Source organism: Episyrphus balteatus, chromosome 4, assembly GCF_945859705.1.
Source record: "Episyrphus balteatus chromosome 4, idEpiBalt1.1, whole genome shotgun sequence".
NCBI classification, from domain to species: domain Eukaryota; kingdom Metazoa; phylum Arthropoda; class Insecta; order Diptera; family Syrphidae; genus Episyrphus; species Episyrphus balteatus.
The window spans coordinates 5,838,182-5,853,944 of record NC_079137.1 but is presented as its reverse complement, the minus strand read 5'-3'; the positions used below and the strand labels follow the sequence as shown (position 1 = coordinate 5,853,944).

The 15,763-nt window shown below is 32.0% G+C and overlaps 1 protein-coding gene across 3 annotated transcripts; it reads left to right on the top strand.

Annotated features, from left to right (window-relative positions):
- The first annotated feature begins 12,944 nt into the window (after positions 1-12,944).
- Positions 12,945-14,630, top strand: LOC129919872 (uncharacterized). 3 transcript variants are annotated; one of them, XR_008773132.1, is made up of 5 exons: positions 12,947-13,261; positions 13,910-14,098; positions 14,154-14,258; positions 14,336-14,448; positions 14,504-14,630. XR_008773132.1 is itself a non-coding variant. In XM_056000969.1 (4 exons), the coding sequence occupies exons 1-4, from the start codon at positions 13,051-13,053 to the stop codon at positions 14,344-14,346; spliced, it is 516 nt and encodes a 171-aa protein (XP_055856944.1). In that variant the 5' UTR covers positions 12,947-13,050; the 3' UTR covers positions 14,347-14,630. The 3 variants fall into 3 exon arrangements, 2 of the variants coding, with proteins under 2 accessions (XP_055856945.1, XP_055856944.1); XM_056000969.1 differs by having other exon boundaries at positions 14,336-14,630; XM_056000970.1 differs by lacking the exon at positions 13,910-14,098 and having other exon boundaries at positions 12,945-13,261; positions 14,336-14,630.
- Positions 14,631-15,763: the final 1,133 nt, after the last annotated feature.

Sequence of the window (15,763 nt, the reverse complement as noted above, 5' to 3'; positions counted from 1 at the left end):
TTGGTGGCACAAAAATCCACTGGACATCTGAGTGAAGTTTCCCTCGTCGTTGTAGTTATTATTTGATTATTTTTTATTCTATTTGTTTTGTTTTATTTTATTTTATTTTTGAGGACGGATGAGTCGCGTCTGCTGTCAAGCCAGTTGACAGCAGGTCAACGTGATGATACTCATTTGAATTCAGCTGCTGGGTGGTAATTAAATGCCGAGAGTATTTAAGTAAATTTTTTTTTTCTACATTTGTTGAATATACAATATAATAATAATATTGTGTATGGATTTTATTTTATTTTTTTTATTACCAATGAAATGTTTACTTAAATGGAAATAAAATAAAAATCGAACGTGGTTATAATACTCAATTATTTTTTTGTTTTCTTTTGCTTTATGAAATTTCAATATCACATTGCGAAATCGAAAAATACTACATACAGACGTAGAATTTATTTGATTGAGTTAAATTTGAGATGAGTTCAAGGGTATACACAAATATTTCACAAACTTATATTGTAACCCAATCATTTTCGGAGATTAAACATTGTGGAACGTATTTGAAGCAAAGGTCTATACATATTTTAAAAATTAAATTCGAATACTTATTCGTGAAAGATTTACATATTTTCGTACCGGAGTCTATAGCCTTCGACTTATTATATTTCTAAAAATTAAACTTGGTAAACCGCACATGTTTGTGGAACGTATTTTTTTTTAAGATGCCATAAATACTGAATAGCAGGCAAATGTTTGTCTTATGATAACATCACGAGAAATTACACTTTTAGCTAATAAAATGATGTGGAACTTATTCGTTTTTCAGTTGATGTGTAGATAAACAAATATGTTCCACAAATTTAAGTAACCAGTGAGGTCTATATTTTAAAAATTATACTTATTATATTTCTAAGAATTAAACTTGTTAAACCGCACAGGTTTGTGGAACGTATTTTTTTTTTAAGATGTCATAAATACTGAATAGCAGGCAAATGTTTGTCTTATAATAACATCACGAGAAATTATACTTTTAGCTAATAAAATGATGTGGAACTTATTCGTTTTTCAGTTGATGTGTAGATAAACAAATACGTTCCACAAATTTTAGTAACCAGTGAGGTCTACATTTTAAAAATTATACTTATTATATTTCTAAAAATTAAACTTGTTAAACCGCACAGGTTTGTGGAACGTATTTTTTTTTTAAGATGTCATAAATACTGAATAGCAGGCAAATGTTTGTCTTGTGATAACATCACGAGAAATTATACTTTTAGCTAATAAATTGATGTGGAACTTATTCGTTTTTCAGTTGATGAGTAGATAAATAAATACGTTCCACAAATTTTAGTAACCAGTGAACAAATTCAACTTTAGTTTAAAGCTTAAAAATTAGTAGTCACCTCTCGAGGAATAAAAAACGAATATATTCCACAAAATATTGCAGCCCACTACATCAGTTTTAAAAAAATGTGATTCGACGGAAAAAAATTTAGGTATACAAAAAGTTCACATTTGTGTGTTTTAAGTCATAGAACTTCTAGCAAAGGATTTTTTATAGTTGAATAGTAGAGTTGCAATTTAGAGCTTGTGGGAGTAAAGTGAAAAAATGAATACTATACACAATAATGTCTTATACTATTATCATTTGACTACATATTTGATTCCAAATTCATAAATAAATGATTCCTCGAAATTAAAATAAAATGTGGATTTATAAGGACTTAATATCTAGATAAAATTTAATAAGAATTATTTACTAAAAAAAAGATAATGAAGCTCGAAATTTAACCCAGTAATGGTAAAAAAAGTAAATAAATACGTTCCACATGATTTACCACGGGGTATATAAGCCAAATTCTGAATTGCTGTCCAAATTCTCAATACAAATATCCCTAAAAATAGTGTGCTAATCAATTAGAATTAAAAGTTCCCAATGTATGGTCTCTAATTTTACGGATCTGTCAACTGTAATTCTCTAGAAAGGTGTAAATTATGAGATAATGTAAAAAATGTGTCAATATTTAACAACCACCCAATTATTTCCAGTGAAAAACTCAACAAAAAAAAAAAAAGTTGCAACAACAACGACAAAACTAAAACAAATTGTCATTCGTTTCGTCCTTAAAATCCTTGTCCGTAATTCTATTGTATGCTATCTCATTACTTATCACAGCACGCTGTCAGAAAATCATCATTGTTTTTTGTTTTCGGTTGGACACCCCTCTGTGTAACACAATTCTGCCCTTAAACCATGGACAATTATTTCTTTTCCTATTTATTTGACATTTTTATGAGACAATAAGGGACGAATTTCGGTTAGAATCGTCTGCAATGTCCCAGTTGGACATTAGCTACGCATGTGGCTTTCTTTTCTATACATCTCTATGACATTATAAAATATCAATTTTGCTCACTTTTTCTCTTCTCTCCCTTGGTTAGCTCTTGGAAGGGTGTGATAAAAATTGTGTATTTAAGACGCTTGATAGACCCATTTTTAGACTTAATAAACGGACTTTTGGTCCTTTTTTTGCTAACAACATTATTTCTACGTCATAATGTCCCATGAAAGATTTACCTATCGTCAATAATTCTGAATGTGCAAAGGAAGTCTAAGAGGAAAGGGAGAACAAATTTTATGGTGTAAATTATGGTTTGGTCATACAAACCTTTCTTAAAAGGAGACATTTTTATTCGATTGGTGTCAGAAGAGAAGTCTGTATATCTTACCCTTAACAATGCACGTGACAAATCTTTGGATTAAATTGAGAGCTCTGATATAGCTGATGTTTCAGTTTCCAATGAAGCCTGTGACAGAACAATGAAGATAAGTTGTGTGACATTGGCCAGTCGATGTCGAGATGTGAGGATAGAATTTTAATAAACTTCCTCAAAGTCGTCCCTTAATACAATCCAAATGCCTCTTTTTACCTACATATACCTTCAACAAGAAAGACTCGAAGTCATATATTATATTCTTAGGGTGCCCTCAAATTACACGGAGATTACATTTGGGTGTGTTTTCTGTTGCACAATTTGTAACGCACCTGCTTCTGCTCTTCTTGCTCTTCTTCTGCTATGCCATGCCAGCCAGCCAGCTTATATTCATTGGTTTTGTTCGTTGTCATCTCGAATGTCCTTTTTAATGGACTTTCCATATAAGAAGGCGGCATTTAGTAGAACAACAATATGTGACCAGAACAATGAAAGTCTATAAATTCTGATTTCTATCCACATCGTATATAAGCTGTAGTTGTTGTTTGTAGCCAGGTGCCATAAAATTTACGACATCCTGCAACCGGAGGATAAGGCGACACAATTTCACTCTTCACAGACCGAAAAAAACAATAGATGGGACAATATTGGATTCTCGAAAGTAAAAACAAGAAAAAACGTAGGTACCTTTGCCTTAAACTATTAAAAAAAGAATATGTACAAAGAAATTTTATTTGAGATTTTTACAAAGCGATAATTGCACCACATATAGCGCAACAAAATATTTGTATATCTATACGATGTCCTTTTGCCAGCAACAACATGTCGTATGCAATGCATGTAGTGCATATAGTCAGTTTAGTTACTTTCTTTTTTTTTTGAAAATTTATTACCATCCTCATTCGTTATTGTGTCGTACAATAGAGCTGTGAAAAATAATCTCTTTTCTTGTGGTAGTCCTTGATCGTAAATTAAAGAAAAACAAAAAGAAATACGAGGAAACGCATGAGAGATATTCAACACACTTGAAAATCGATTAGTTTTTTTTTAGATGCAATTTATGGTACCCTTCGCATTTTTCAAATTTAGTTTTTTTTTTTATTTTCCTTGTACCTACTGATATTTTGCAAATTCCTTTTGTAGTCAATTTTAAGTGAAAACAATATCTTAGTAAATTGTTAACGCAAATTTTAAGTAGATTGCAATTATTGCTTTTTCATAAAGAAAATTCGCATTTTTCTTAACTTATTTTTTGCAACATTTTTCTATTACTTTGCATTGTCTTCATAATTGCTTGCGAAGTAAAAGAAAATTTTTGCAAAGTTAAATTAATGTCTTTCAAGCAATTCTCGCTCATCATTTTCAGTTGCGAAGTAAGAAGAATTGCTTGCAAATTAAAAAGAACTGTGTGCGAAGTTAGATTAGTGGCTTGTTAGCAATTTTCGCTCATCCTCTTTAGTTGCAATGTAGAAAGAACTGCTTGTTAAGTAAAAAAAAAACTTTTTGCGAAGTAAAGTAAAGTTAAATCATAAGTAAAAATAATCATGCCTATTTATCGAAGACGCAGTGATTCACTCCGCAGGAATCTACTCGAGCTGCAACCGAATCAAATTTCAATCCGTGAACTCCCCGGGATGAACTGTATTATCGATCCAAGAAAACACACTAAACTGCTTACCGACATATGTCATTGTTGACACTACTTGCATAGTCAAATGTCATTCTATCACTTCCGCGGGTTCGGTAATACGAAATCTTTTGAAAATGACTCTCACTCCCGCCGCAGTGCATCTGCGTCTTCGGTAATAGGCTAGGCATGAATATAAAAGCTAGAATCACAATGTAAAGAAGTGATTAATTTGCATAAGACTTGAAAAGATAAAATAATTGCTTGCGAAGTAAAAGAAACTGTTTGCGAACTAAAGTAAATGTCTTGTAAGCAATTCTTAGTTGCGAAATAAAAAGAATTGCTTAAAAAGTAAAAAGAATTACTTGCAAAGTAAAAAGATTTGCTTGCAAAGTAAAAAGAATTGCTTGCAAGGTGAAAAGAATTGCTTGCGAAGTAAAAAGAAAGGCTTGCGAAGTAAAAAAGAAATGCTTGCGAAGTAAAACAAACTATTTGCGAAGTTAACTTATTGGCTTGTAAGCAATTCCCGCTCACAATTTTTCAATTGCGATGTAAAAAGAACTGCTTGCTGAGTAAAAAAAAAAGTTGCCTGCGAAGTAAAACGCTTAACACTTATGTTAATCTTAGTAGTTTCTTTAATAAATTTCACGCTATTACCTGCACGTATATGCAATTACATGATACACTGCAAATGCAAAAGGAAAAGTAAGAAACTAAAGCTTTACAATTTTTTCTAAGAATCAGCCTGCTAATGACCCTTCCATTATACGATTCATAATAAATTCAGACTTTCTTTAAAAACGCCCTACCGACCCTTCCATAATTCTATAAATCCAAGGCAGGGAAAAAAAAAATACGGTTTACAAAGTGCTTAATATTATTAATGACAGGAAACTGAATGAAAAAAAAAAAAAAAAAAAAATGAGAAATATCCTCTATTCACACCAAATGTCTAAAAATTATCTCAGTCACGAAGAAGATTCTTTGCACCTTTTTAGCAAAGATGAAAAAAGGAGGAAAAAAAAATAAAAGTTTGAAAAATAATGAATGAAGTCCTTCATCTGCTACCATTAGGGGTCATAAATCAAATGCCAACGACTTGTAATATATTTCTTTGAAATAACTGTATTGAAAAATAGAAATATAGAAAAAGAGAGAGACAGAGAAGAAAATGATAAATCTCTGCAACTAAATGGCGACTGTTTTTTTGATAAAGAACATCACCCCAAACCCAACTGTACGGGCTGTGTCGTCCTTCATCGTTCATCGTCGTCGGAGGGACATCATTAAATTGACAGATTTTGAAAGAACGCTTTCTCTTTTTCGATTAATCATTTTGCCACGTTGCGTTTGTTGGAGAGACCCAAACCTAATTTAACCTCGTCCTTTTGGAATGAGAAAGTGCGAGTTCATTTCTCATAAATAACATCAAGTCCCTTTTTAGTTTATGTGTTCCTTTTTTTTTTTTATTATTGGCACGGCAGGTTAACACTCTGAAATCTATACCATGTGACACTCTGCTGGGTATTTTCAAGTCAAGGCCTTTTGCAGATGTTTCTTTGTCATTTTACTGTCGCCTCTAATTGTTCCGTAAAACTATATAAATGGCATCTTGCCATCATGGAGCGAATAGATAGAGGAAACAATAAATACTGTCGTAAAAATTTATTACTTTCTGACCACCATGAAACCATTATCGAAAAGGACATCGACACTTAATGTCAAAGAGACAAAAAGCCCCAGGACATTTTGCCTCTTCTATCGCTCGCTCTACCATACGAGCTACAACGAGTATAACCCAGATAGTCCCGAATCCTTATTTCTCTCTTGTGTCGAAATGTGTGTAAAAGTAGATAGATGGTAAAAAGGATCACCATATAAGTAGAGGAATGCCAAATGAAAAATTATACAGTTATCGAGATACACATGAATGGTATATGTATGGACATTAATTGTGATCCTTGGAAAAAGGATAATAAATAGGCACACGTTACACAGCAAACACACATTAAATGTATTATAAATTTATCTTTGTGTTGTGTAATGTTCTTTCCTTCCTCTCGCTCGCTATCCTTTTTACGACCCCTTCCTTTGTCTTTTTGTCTCTGCTGCTGGCCTTGGGTTTTATTTTTATTAGTATTTTTTTTTTTTTTTTTTTTTGTTTTGTTCGTATTGTTTTGTGATTTATTGAGTCGTCCTTGTCGCCGTGGTGTCCTTATGTCTTTATGGACCCCAAGAGTGCTAACAAGCTACAAACCCATCACTGACGACGACGATGGTGGTGGTGGTGATGGTGGCAGCAGTGTGTTTTCAAATCGACAGTTTTGTTTGAAATTGATGCGTGGCGTGACATTTACGATGACAAAAGGATACACGAACCGATGTCCTTGGATTTTGTCGTTTTGTTTACTTTTGTGCTTTTCTACTCTATGGCTGGAGATTAATTCTTTTACTTTGCAGATTTGTACATTGATTTGGTGTCGGGTAATTCTTGAACTTATTCAATTTAATAAATGAGATTCCTAATGGTATCAATTATTTTGACACAAGGACAAATTAGTAGAAGTCAAGCGTGAAGGATTTTCATAATAAAAGAAAATACTTAAGTGACAAAATTTTGGTCTTCTTACAAAACCATATCCCATTGTTGGAAATTTTAGATTTCAGTTTATTTCGAATAATATTTACATAAATATCGTTTCGCAAACTATTTCGCAAATTCTTCATCGCGACATAAATATTTTAATATTACAGTAAGTAAGCACTTTTTTTCATTGCAGATGACAATTTAAGTAAGAGTTTTGAAGGGAAAATATTTTTAACTTGGTTTTGTAGAAACAATTCGAATAAAGCTTGTTATTTAAAAATAATTCTATGCACAATTTAAAAGTACTTCATGCGAAATACATAAAAGGCGTTTAAAAAGTGCATAATACTATGCGGAATAAAAAGACTTGCATGCGAAGTAAAAAGAAGGGCTCGTAAAGAAAAAAATATGGCCTTGCGAAGTTAATAAAATGACTTACGAAGTAAAACAAAATACTTGCAAGGCAAAAAGATTGCGAAGTAAAAGAAAGGCTTTCAAATTATAAAGTATAAGGATTAATGATATGCGGGATAAAAAAAAATTGTATGGATAGCAAATAATAAGTCTCTTAAAGAACAAATATGATCTGCGAAGTAAATAAAATGACTTGCGAAGTAAAGCAAAAGAGTTGCGATTCAAAAAGTTTTCCATGCGAAATGAGACTAACTTGCAATTTTAAAGAATAAAGGGTTATACTATGCGAAATAAAAACAACTGCATGCGAAGTATATCTAAGGGCTTGCCAAGTACAAATATGGTTTTGAGAAATAAATGAAATTACTTGCGAAGTAAAACAACAGACTTATGAGGTAAAAAGATTGCATTTCAAAGTAAAAGAATGCATTGCAAATTATAAACAATATATTTCTGATTAGTTTTGCTCCCCAGGTTTCGTATAACACTTTTTTTTCAAGTCATACCGCGAAAAGCAATAGAACTGCTCTTTAAAATTTTTATTTTGTTTCATGTTTATTTGAGTTTTTATTTCTTCAAAACAAAATAGTGGAAATAATGTTTCAGAGCAAAAATTTTCGTCAAAAGACTACTGGTAGAAACTTGATCGATTTTTCCTGTTCCATTGAAAACAAAGACTGTCTTTAAGACCCAAAGATATAAATTTAACAGTCAACATGCATATATCTAATAAATTTTGTTCTAGCTGATGGTTGTGTTTGCCTTGTCTCTATATATTTTAATTAATTTATTATTTTCCAAAACAAAAATATAAACAAATATCATTGTATAGCGCCATTGGTGATGGCTGGCGCCAGAGAGAGCACTCCCCAGCTGCATACATAATTATTACCATTTGCTATAACCATCAGCTAGTTTGGTCTTATGCGCTGCTGCACTGCACCTTGGCAATGCAACAATACAGCTGGTAAAGGAATTGATTCACAGGAACAAAACGTATAACCAAAGCTAGCCTTGTGTCCCAGAATGATATGATGCAGCAAATGCCCAGCACACACAAGGGTTAAAAACACACAAATGCTCAGCTAATGGTAATAACAAAATTGCTCATTGTAGCCAAACCCTATTATACCTATACCCAGAGTACACCTACCTTACCTACCAGTTACAGAGAACTGCTCGTGTATCCTCTTCGTCGACTCTATTGTGCATATATCTACTATCCCAAGTGGCCAATATTCACTTAGTATGCATAGCGCCAGTTCCGACCGACCGCTTAATGTAATCAACCGAAAATTTGTATCTAAGTATCTAACAAGTCGTAAAATTTCATATTTACACGAATTCGTGGTATTCAATGGGATCTGGAGGTTTTAGGTTTAGGTTTTAGGCTTTGGCTTGGGAATTTCAAAATTCAATTCATTCGCTTCTTCTTCAGTGTTGGTAGTCCTCCTGACGTAGTCTTGTGGAACACCCACATTCAAGTTGGTTTTCTGGTAGGCGGGGGATATTCGGTTATTATAGTCGTTCGTCGAAAGTGCGGGTAATAAAACATAATTTCGTGTAATATAATTTTTCAACAGTTTACGATCAAAGCAATAAAACTTGAGTCGAATGCATCATGAATTCTACTCAGGAAAAAGGGATGTTTTGGGGTTTTCGAAGAAATCATAAACAAAATATAAATGGAAACAATATGAATTCTGACTGAAACTGATTTTTAAAAGCTACTGTGTCTGGAAGCGTTTTGAAGGGCGTTGTTAGTTTGTGGTTGGATTCGTGTAAATTGGTTTCCAAGAAATGCCAGGAAATTTTCGAATTCTTGGATTTTCTTAAAAATCGTTTGCAAGGAAAATAAATGGCTAGCACGGTAAAAGGAGTGGCTTGCGAAGTGAAATAATAGTTTGCGAAGTGAAAAGGAATGTTTGCGAAGTAATATGTAAAAAATTATTGGTACTTGTTGAAATTAAAATACTTCAAAGGCAACAACTGAAACACTTTAATGAAACATATTTTCTTTTTTCTTATTTTTCGTACTTTAATACCAGTTTTTTTCGCATTTTACTTGCCTGCCAATTTTACTATTTTTTATATGTGTATTACTTTATTCACTGCAAAATTCTTTCGTTGCAACTGAAACACTTTAATGAAACATATTTTCTTTTTTCTTATTTTTCGTACTTTAATACCAGTTTTTTTTCGCATTTTACTTGCCTGCCAATTTTACTATTTTTTATATGTGTATTACTTTATTCACTGCAAAATTCTTTCGTTGCAACTGAAACACTTTAATGAAACATATTTTCTTTTTTCTTATTTTTCGTACTTTAATACCAGTTTTTTTTCGCATTTTACTTGCCTGCCAATTTTACTATTTTTTATATGTGTATTACTTTTTTCACTGCAAAATTCTTTCGTTGCAGTTATTGTTTTCAGTACAGATTTTGAAGGAACTTCGCTTTCTAGTAGGTAATAACTCGAAAAAAGTTTTCTATATAAAAATAATACTATGCGAAGTAAATAAAAGTGCTTGCAAAGTACAAATATGTTTTTGAAAAGTAAATATAATGATTTGCGAAGTAAAACAAAAGACTTGCGATGTAAAAAGAATGCATTGCGAAGTAAAATAATGGCTTGCAAATTATAAGGAATATAGAATAGCACGATGCGGAATAAAAATAATTGCATGCAAAGTAAATAGAAGGGCTTGCAGAGAACAAATATGGTTTTGTGAAGTAAATAAAACGAATAACGTAGTAAAACAAAAGCAAAGTAAAAGAAACACTTCAAAATTATAAAGAATAGAAAATAATGCTATGCTTATTTTGTAAAACTGCATTCGAAGTAAATACAAGATTTGCAAAGTACAAATTTGATTTTAAGAAGTCAATGCAATGAGTTGCGAAAGAAAAGCAAAAGACTTGCGAAGTAAAAATATTGCATTGCGAAGTCAAAGAAAGACTTGCAAATTATAAAGAATAGGGAGTAATACAATGCAGATAGAAAATATTTTAGGTATTTTGAAACTTTCCCAGAATCGATTTGTGGGAGTGAAAAAGTCCATTAGTGTTCAATGTCAAGTCGTAAAATCTTTTATTTCATTTAAGATTTATTGCAACCTTAGAAAAGTCCCTTAATGATAGTACCTACCACCGATTTTCACACAGATGGAAAAAAAAGGTTCAAACACAAAGAAACAATGTCACTTCCTCCTTCTGAAAAGTCACATTTTATAATTACAAGTCAATGGCAATATACATATACGAGTACAAACTAGATTTAACAATATAATTAGTCATGCCATATTGCCAAGCCTCAAAGGACATAAATACTTAGCGAACCATACAAATTCCCAAATCCATTCAACAATTATCTCATTGTGCACCAAAAGTCAATAGCTGCTCATAAATAATCCTTAAGATTTTTTTGTTTCCAGGATTTGTCGTTTCGTTTGTCATAAAGAAAAAAAGGCGAGATGTCCCAATGCATGTTTTGTCATCTTTATGACTCAAGGACCGCATACATGCTGCGCGCGACTTACAATAGCAAAAAAAAAAAAAAATAATAAAGGTGACTCTTTTCTTTTTCTCCCAAAGGATGTTATTTTTATTTAAGCGAGTCAAACTTCGATTGGACACGTACGGCATAGATAAATTAAAAAAGAAGAAGAAAAAAAGTTTTGTTATTCTCTCATTCGCAGTAATAGAGTATATTTTGGTAAAGATGAGGAGGATTCTTCTTTGGAAAGGAATGAAATTCTATTTAAGGGAGCTGTCTGGTCGGGTGTTCCCCCTTGCATGTGTCTTGGAATCCCTAGAGGATGTTAGCTGTCAAACGCTCGGAAGAATTATTTACCTTTGACACGGACGAGTGAAAAATGAATGGAGCATGATTCGGGAAAAAAGTCAGGAGCTGAAAATGAAGTCTGAAGCAGCTATATATGAAGAAACTGATGATGATGATGATGATGGTGATAAAGAAAATGATGATAAAGGCATTGTGCTACATATGTTCCATGTCATGACCCCATCATTAGGATTATATCCCAAGAATGTAATTAATTTTGAATGTTTTTTTTTTTTTTTTTTTTTTTTTTTTTGCTTCGACTTCTTCTAAGATCGTGTTGTTGTACGAGATATCTATTTGTTGGGTATCTCTGTTTAGAGTGGTGGTGCTTTGATGACTTGCACATTTGTTTGACATCAGTCAGTCAAGTTGAAAGATTTGGTTATTAATAGAGAAGTAAGAGTCGAGAGACTTTTGAATAGCTTCTAATTCTTTTTCGTTTGAAATTTTACCAATTTTTGTTGAGATGAAAAATGTCTTAATTTTCTATAAAAAAAAAAGTATTAAATATGGCTTAAGGATATATACCATATTTTCTCACCCGAAAATTATTAAATTTCTTAGAAATATGAAAAAATGGTGATAAATCATAAATTATTCGCTGAAAAAAATCATTAATTATAACTTTTTTCTTTTGTCGGTGATTTTATTTTGAAAAACAAAAATATTTTTTTGGTAAATTTTGAAAATTATATTGATGGAAGTGGGGTCCTACATTGTCAGTAGTTTAATGATTTGTTTGTTTTTTTGTTAGTTTAGAAAATTACCTGGTAAGAGAAGTCATTTATGGGGGTTCACTCAGGACCTCTTGTTGAACAGCGAAGTTCAAAAAATTTTAGGATATGACTTTAATTTAAGGATATTTTTTGCTCAAAAAAGGTACTTTTCTACTACTTTTTTCTAACATTCAAAACAAAAAACTATTAAAATGAACTTTTCCATCGTTGCGGGTGTGACACTTTTTTTTTATAATACAATATCAATAGACTTCGACTTATGTTATGAAAACATACTTGTTTTATTTTCAATATACAATTTAGTTGGATTACGGTTGTGACCTTTAAAAAAAAATACCAGATTTTTGAATATCTGTAATTTAGAAAATGTTACTAGTGCAAGTATTTTAAATCGTTTTCAAAGCATTTCTTCATTTTCACTAATCATTTCACAATGCTACAAAAAAAAACGATAAAAGTTCCGGGTGTGACAATATGACATAGATAAAATTGATATGCTACTAAAGTAGCCGGAAACCATTTTATTTATTTATTTTATTCATATCAACCATATTATTTGTCTTCCTTCAAGAAGGATCAGTTTATATGGAAATACCTTAAATGTTAAAATTTAAATACAAATTGATAACATTTTTTTTAAGTTGTGACACAGGATATGTTATCAAATAAGCACCTGAGACTCATCGTTTGGGCTTCACGGTAATTTATTAAAAAAAAGAACTCAACACACTAAACCTCAAAAGTTCAATTTAGAATTGCGTGAACGTGTTATTGTTCTATTGTCATTTTTCAAAATAAATATGATTCAGACACATTTCTAATAAATAAATGAATATGTCACACAAAAGAAACATTTGTCATCAATCCATTATCTGGCCAACAAAAATCTCCTATCATAAATTTCATCTAAAAGCCTTTTGGGTGGCAACCCACTTCGACTCCAAACAGAAAAACCCTCATCATAATCATAACAGACACTCTGTTTTGTGTGCCAACAAAAAAATAAAAAAAAAAAAAAAAATACAAGAAATATCCTTGAATTTTCCATCAATTTGCATGACAAACTTCTAGCATCAATCAAAATTTTCATTCGACGTCCTCTCACTCATTCTATGACATCCGTTCCTAAATAAATGATTGTCCTCTCTGACTCAAAAATAGAACAGAAAAAAAAAACCAGCATCACATATGTGGTCACAATAAATGGCAATAAATTACACATTCAACGTGTCCATGCCTGGGGCGGAAAATCCTTGTGGAAAATTAGTCTGATTTATTGCGCTGCTGGCAGCGTAAAGGCATATAATCGGCGAGCAGCGGCGGCGATGACGAACAAGAGAAGAGGTAAAGTTTTAGTCCGTCCGAATAGGAAATTCAATCCGAGAGACGTTGATGTTGTTGCTCTTGATGGCTGTGATGTAAGTCCCTTTATCCGTTCTCATCACATCACATCCTCTATGCAATTTATATTATTTGGTATTTTTGCCCTGCAAAACTTTCTGACATTTGATATGTATGTTGTTGTTTTTCCCTAATTTCTAAGCTCCTCTGGCATAAGACCACAAAACTGCAGGACTTTCGTTGCGCATATGTCTCATGCAATATAAATTATCACAAGTTAACACAGGAGGGGATTTGTTTTAAATGATAATTCAGGGCGGTGACAAGGTTTTTAGGGCCCATTAATGTTGTTAACTATTTCCATCAGAAGCAAACTTCTTTTTCTGTCATAGAATTCTTTTTTAATTTGAATATAATTTACGCTTGTTACTAACTGAGAAAGAAATCTCAAGGGGCCCGATTTTTAAATAGGCGCCCGAATGGCCGCAAGTCATATTTTTGAAAAATAAAATTCCTACTCAAAGAAAATCTTTATAAAATTGAAGTCTTCTTTTCAAAAACCCATGGGCCCCGAAAAAAAGATGTTAATCCACCCCTGTTATTTGCTTTGCTTGATTGAATAAAAACAGCAACAGAAACAAAAAATTGCAGCAATAATATTTGTCTTCATCATTCTTCTGACAATGGGCGCACATTTTCGTCTACCAAATGCAAACAACAACGCCTCAAGGGGTGTCAGCGCCGAAGGGGTGTTGAATTGCAAAAAAAGAAATTACACAAACAACATCAAATCCAATCGATCAACAAGCAACCCCTTTCTTTTCGACTCATTCGAGTATTGTATGTTTTTTTCACGTTTTATTTGCATTGCGTTTGTAATGTCAGTTTTTTTTAGGTTTGGTTTTATTTTTGAAAAATTGTATCAAATCAATCACAAGGACCAACCCTCATAACTCATGTCAGATAACGTTACAGAAGACGAATCGGTTAAAGTTAAAGGGTATGCCACTTTTATGTGACAAAAAGGAGTGAGTAGAATTACTATCATTTTTTTTTTTTTTTCTTTCCATATTTAAGGTTATACCTAGGGGGAGAGAACGAAAAACACACAGAATGACGGGAGACACCAACGAAGAACAAACACCACCAGCCTCAAACCGAAAAACAAGGATAAATTAGAAATAATAATGGTAAATAATAACGTAATTGACAAGGATATTTGACAGATATACATTTCGTGATAAGGGATCGTTGACAAGGTGTTTGTCATTAAAATTCAACAAAAAAAAAGAACCGAACATGTGCGGAAAAGGGATTTGCATAAATTTTCTTCTATTTCATTTGGTTTTTACACAAAATTTACGATTTGGAAATGTAAATAAAATTTTTTCCCAGCTTTCATCGAATTTCACGTAAAAAAAGAAACGAGTGACAAGTGATATCAAATTTGACATATGTTTTTTTTTGTAGTCTAGTGAGCTTCAGTTTAGACCACTTATTTTTAATATTCAGTTTAAGATATTCAATCTATAGCGTGGGGTGGTCTAGTGTTAGATTTTTTTTTAACGAAATTGAATAACATTTTCAACCTGGATGTTTTCAGGTTGAATGCAGGTTATACAATCAAAATGTGTAAGAACGAGCCACTTTTTGAAGAAGAAAAAAGTGTCAAGTTTGATTTAATAACAATGATTGTTATTTAGAAAAGTTACGTTACAGCGCACAGTGGGGCACCTTGTATGGGAGTACGCAAAAAACTTAATTAAGACTAAACTACTGAACCAATTTTCATGAAATTTGCAAGAAAGGTAGCCAATAGCAAGACAAACCTACACCAATGACCACTCATCGCCATGTCCATTCAAAAAAAGATTATATTAAAAAATCTGAAAACAAGTTTTTGCAGCTGTAAATGACTTAATCACTAACCAATCACTTTTTTACTAGCAATTACATTTTATTAATAAATAGCGTTTAAATTTTAGATAAATCAAAGAAAAATCAAAAATTTTCAAAAAAGGAAAAATATCCAAAAAAGGTAGATATGAAATTTTTTTTAACATTAAAAAAAAATTTTTTTTCCTTGGTTGATTCAAAAATTTAAACGGCTACCAAACCCAAACTTTTACATCAAATAGCGGAACATTCCATCATATCATTCTATCTTTTTTGGAGACAAGTGGAATACAACGCGACACAATGCGACACAACGCGACACAATGCGACACAATGCAACACAATGCGACACAATGCGACACAACGCGACACATCCCGACACAACCTTACATTTTATGGTACTTGAAAACACATGCACTAGGTTAAATCTTAAAATAAAAAATGTGTTTTTTTGAATAACCCATTTCCGGCTAGCGTTGCGTTTTCGCAACATCATGTTTGAAGACTTCTGGAACCTAACCTAATAGCATTTAAATTTTAGATAGATCAAAGAAAAATCAAAAAATTTTCAAAAAAGGAAAAATATCCAAAAAAGGTAGGTATGAAATT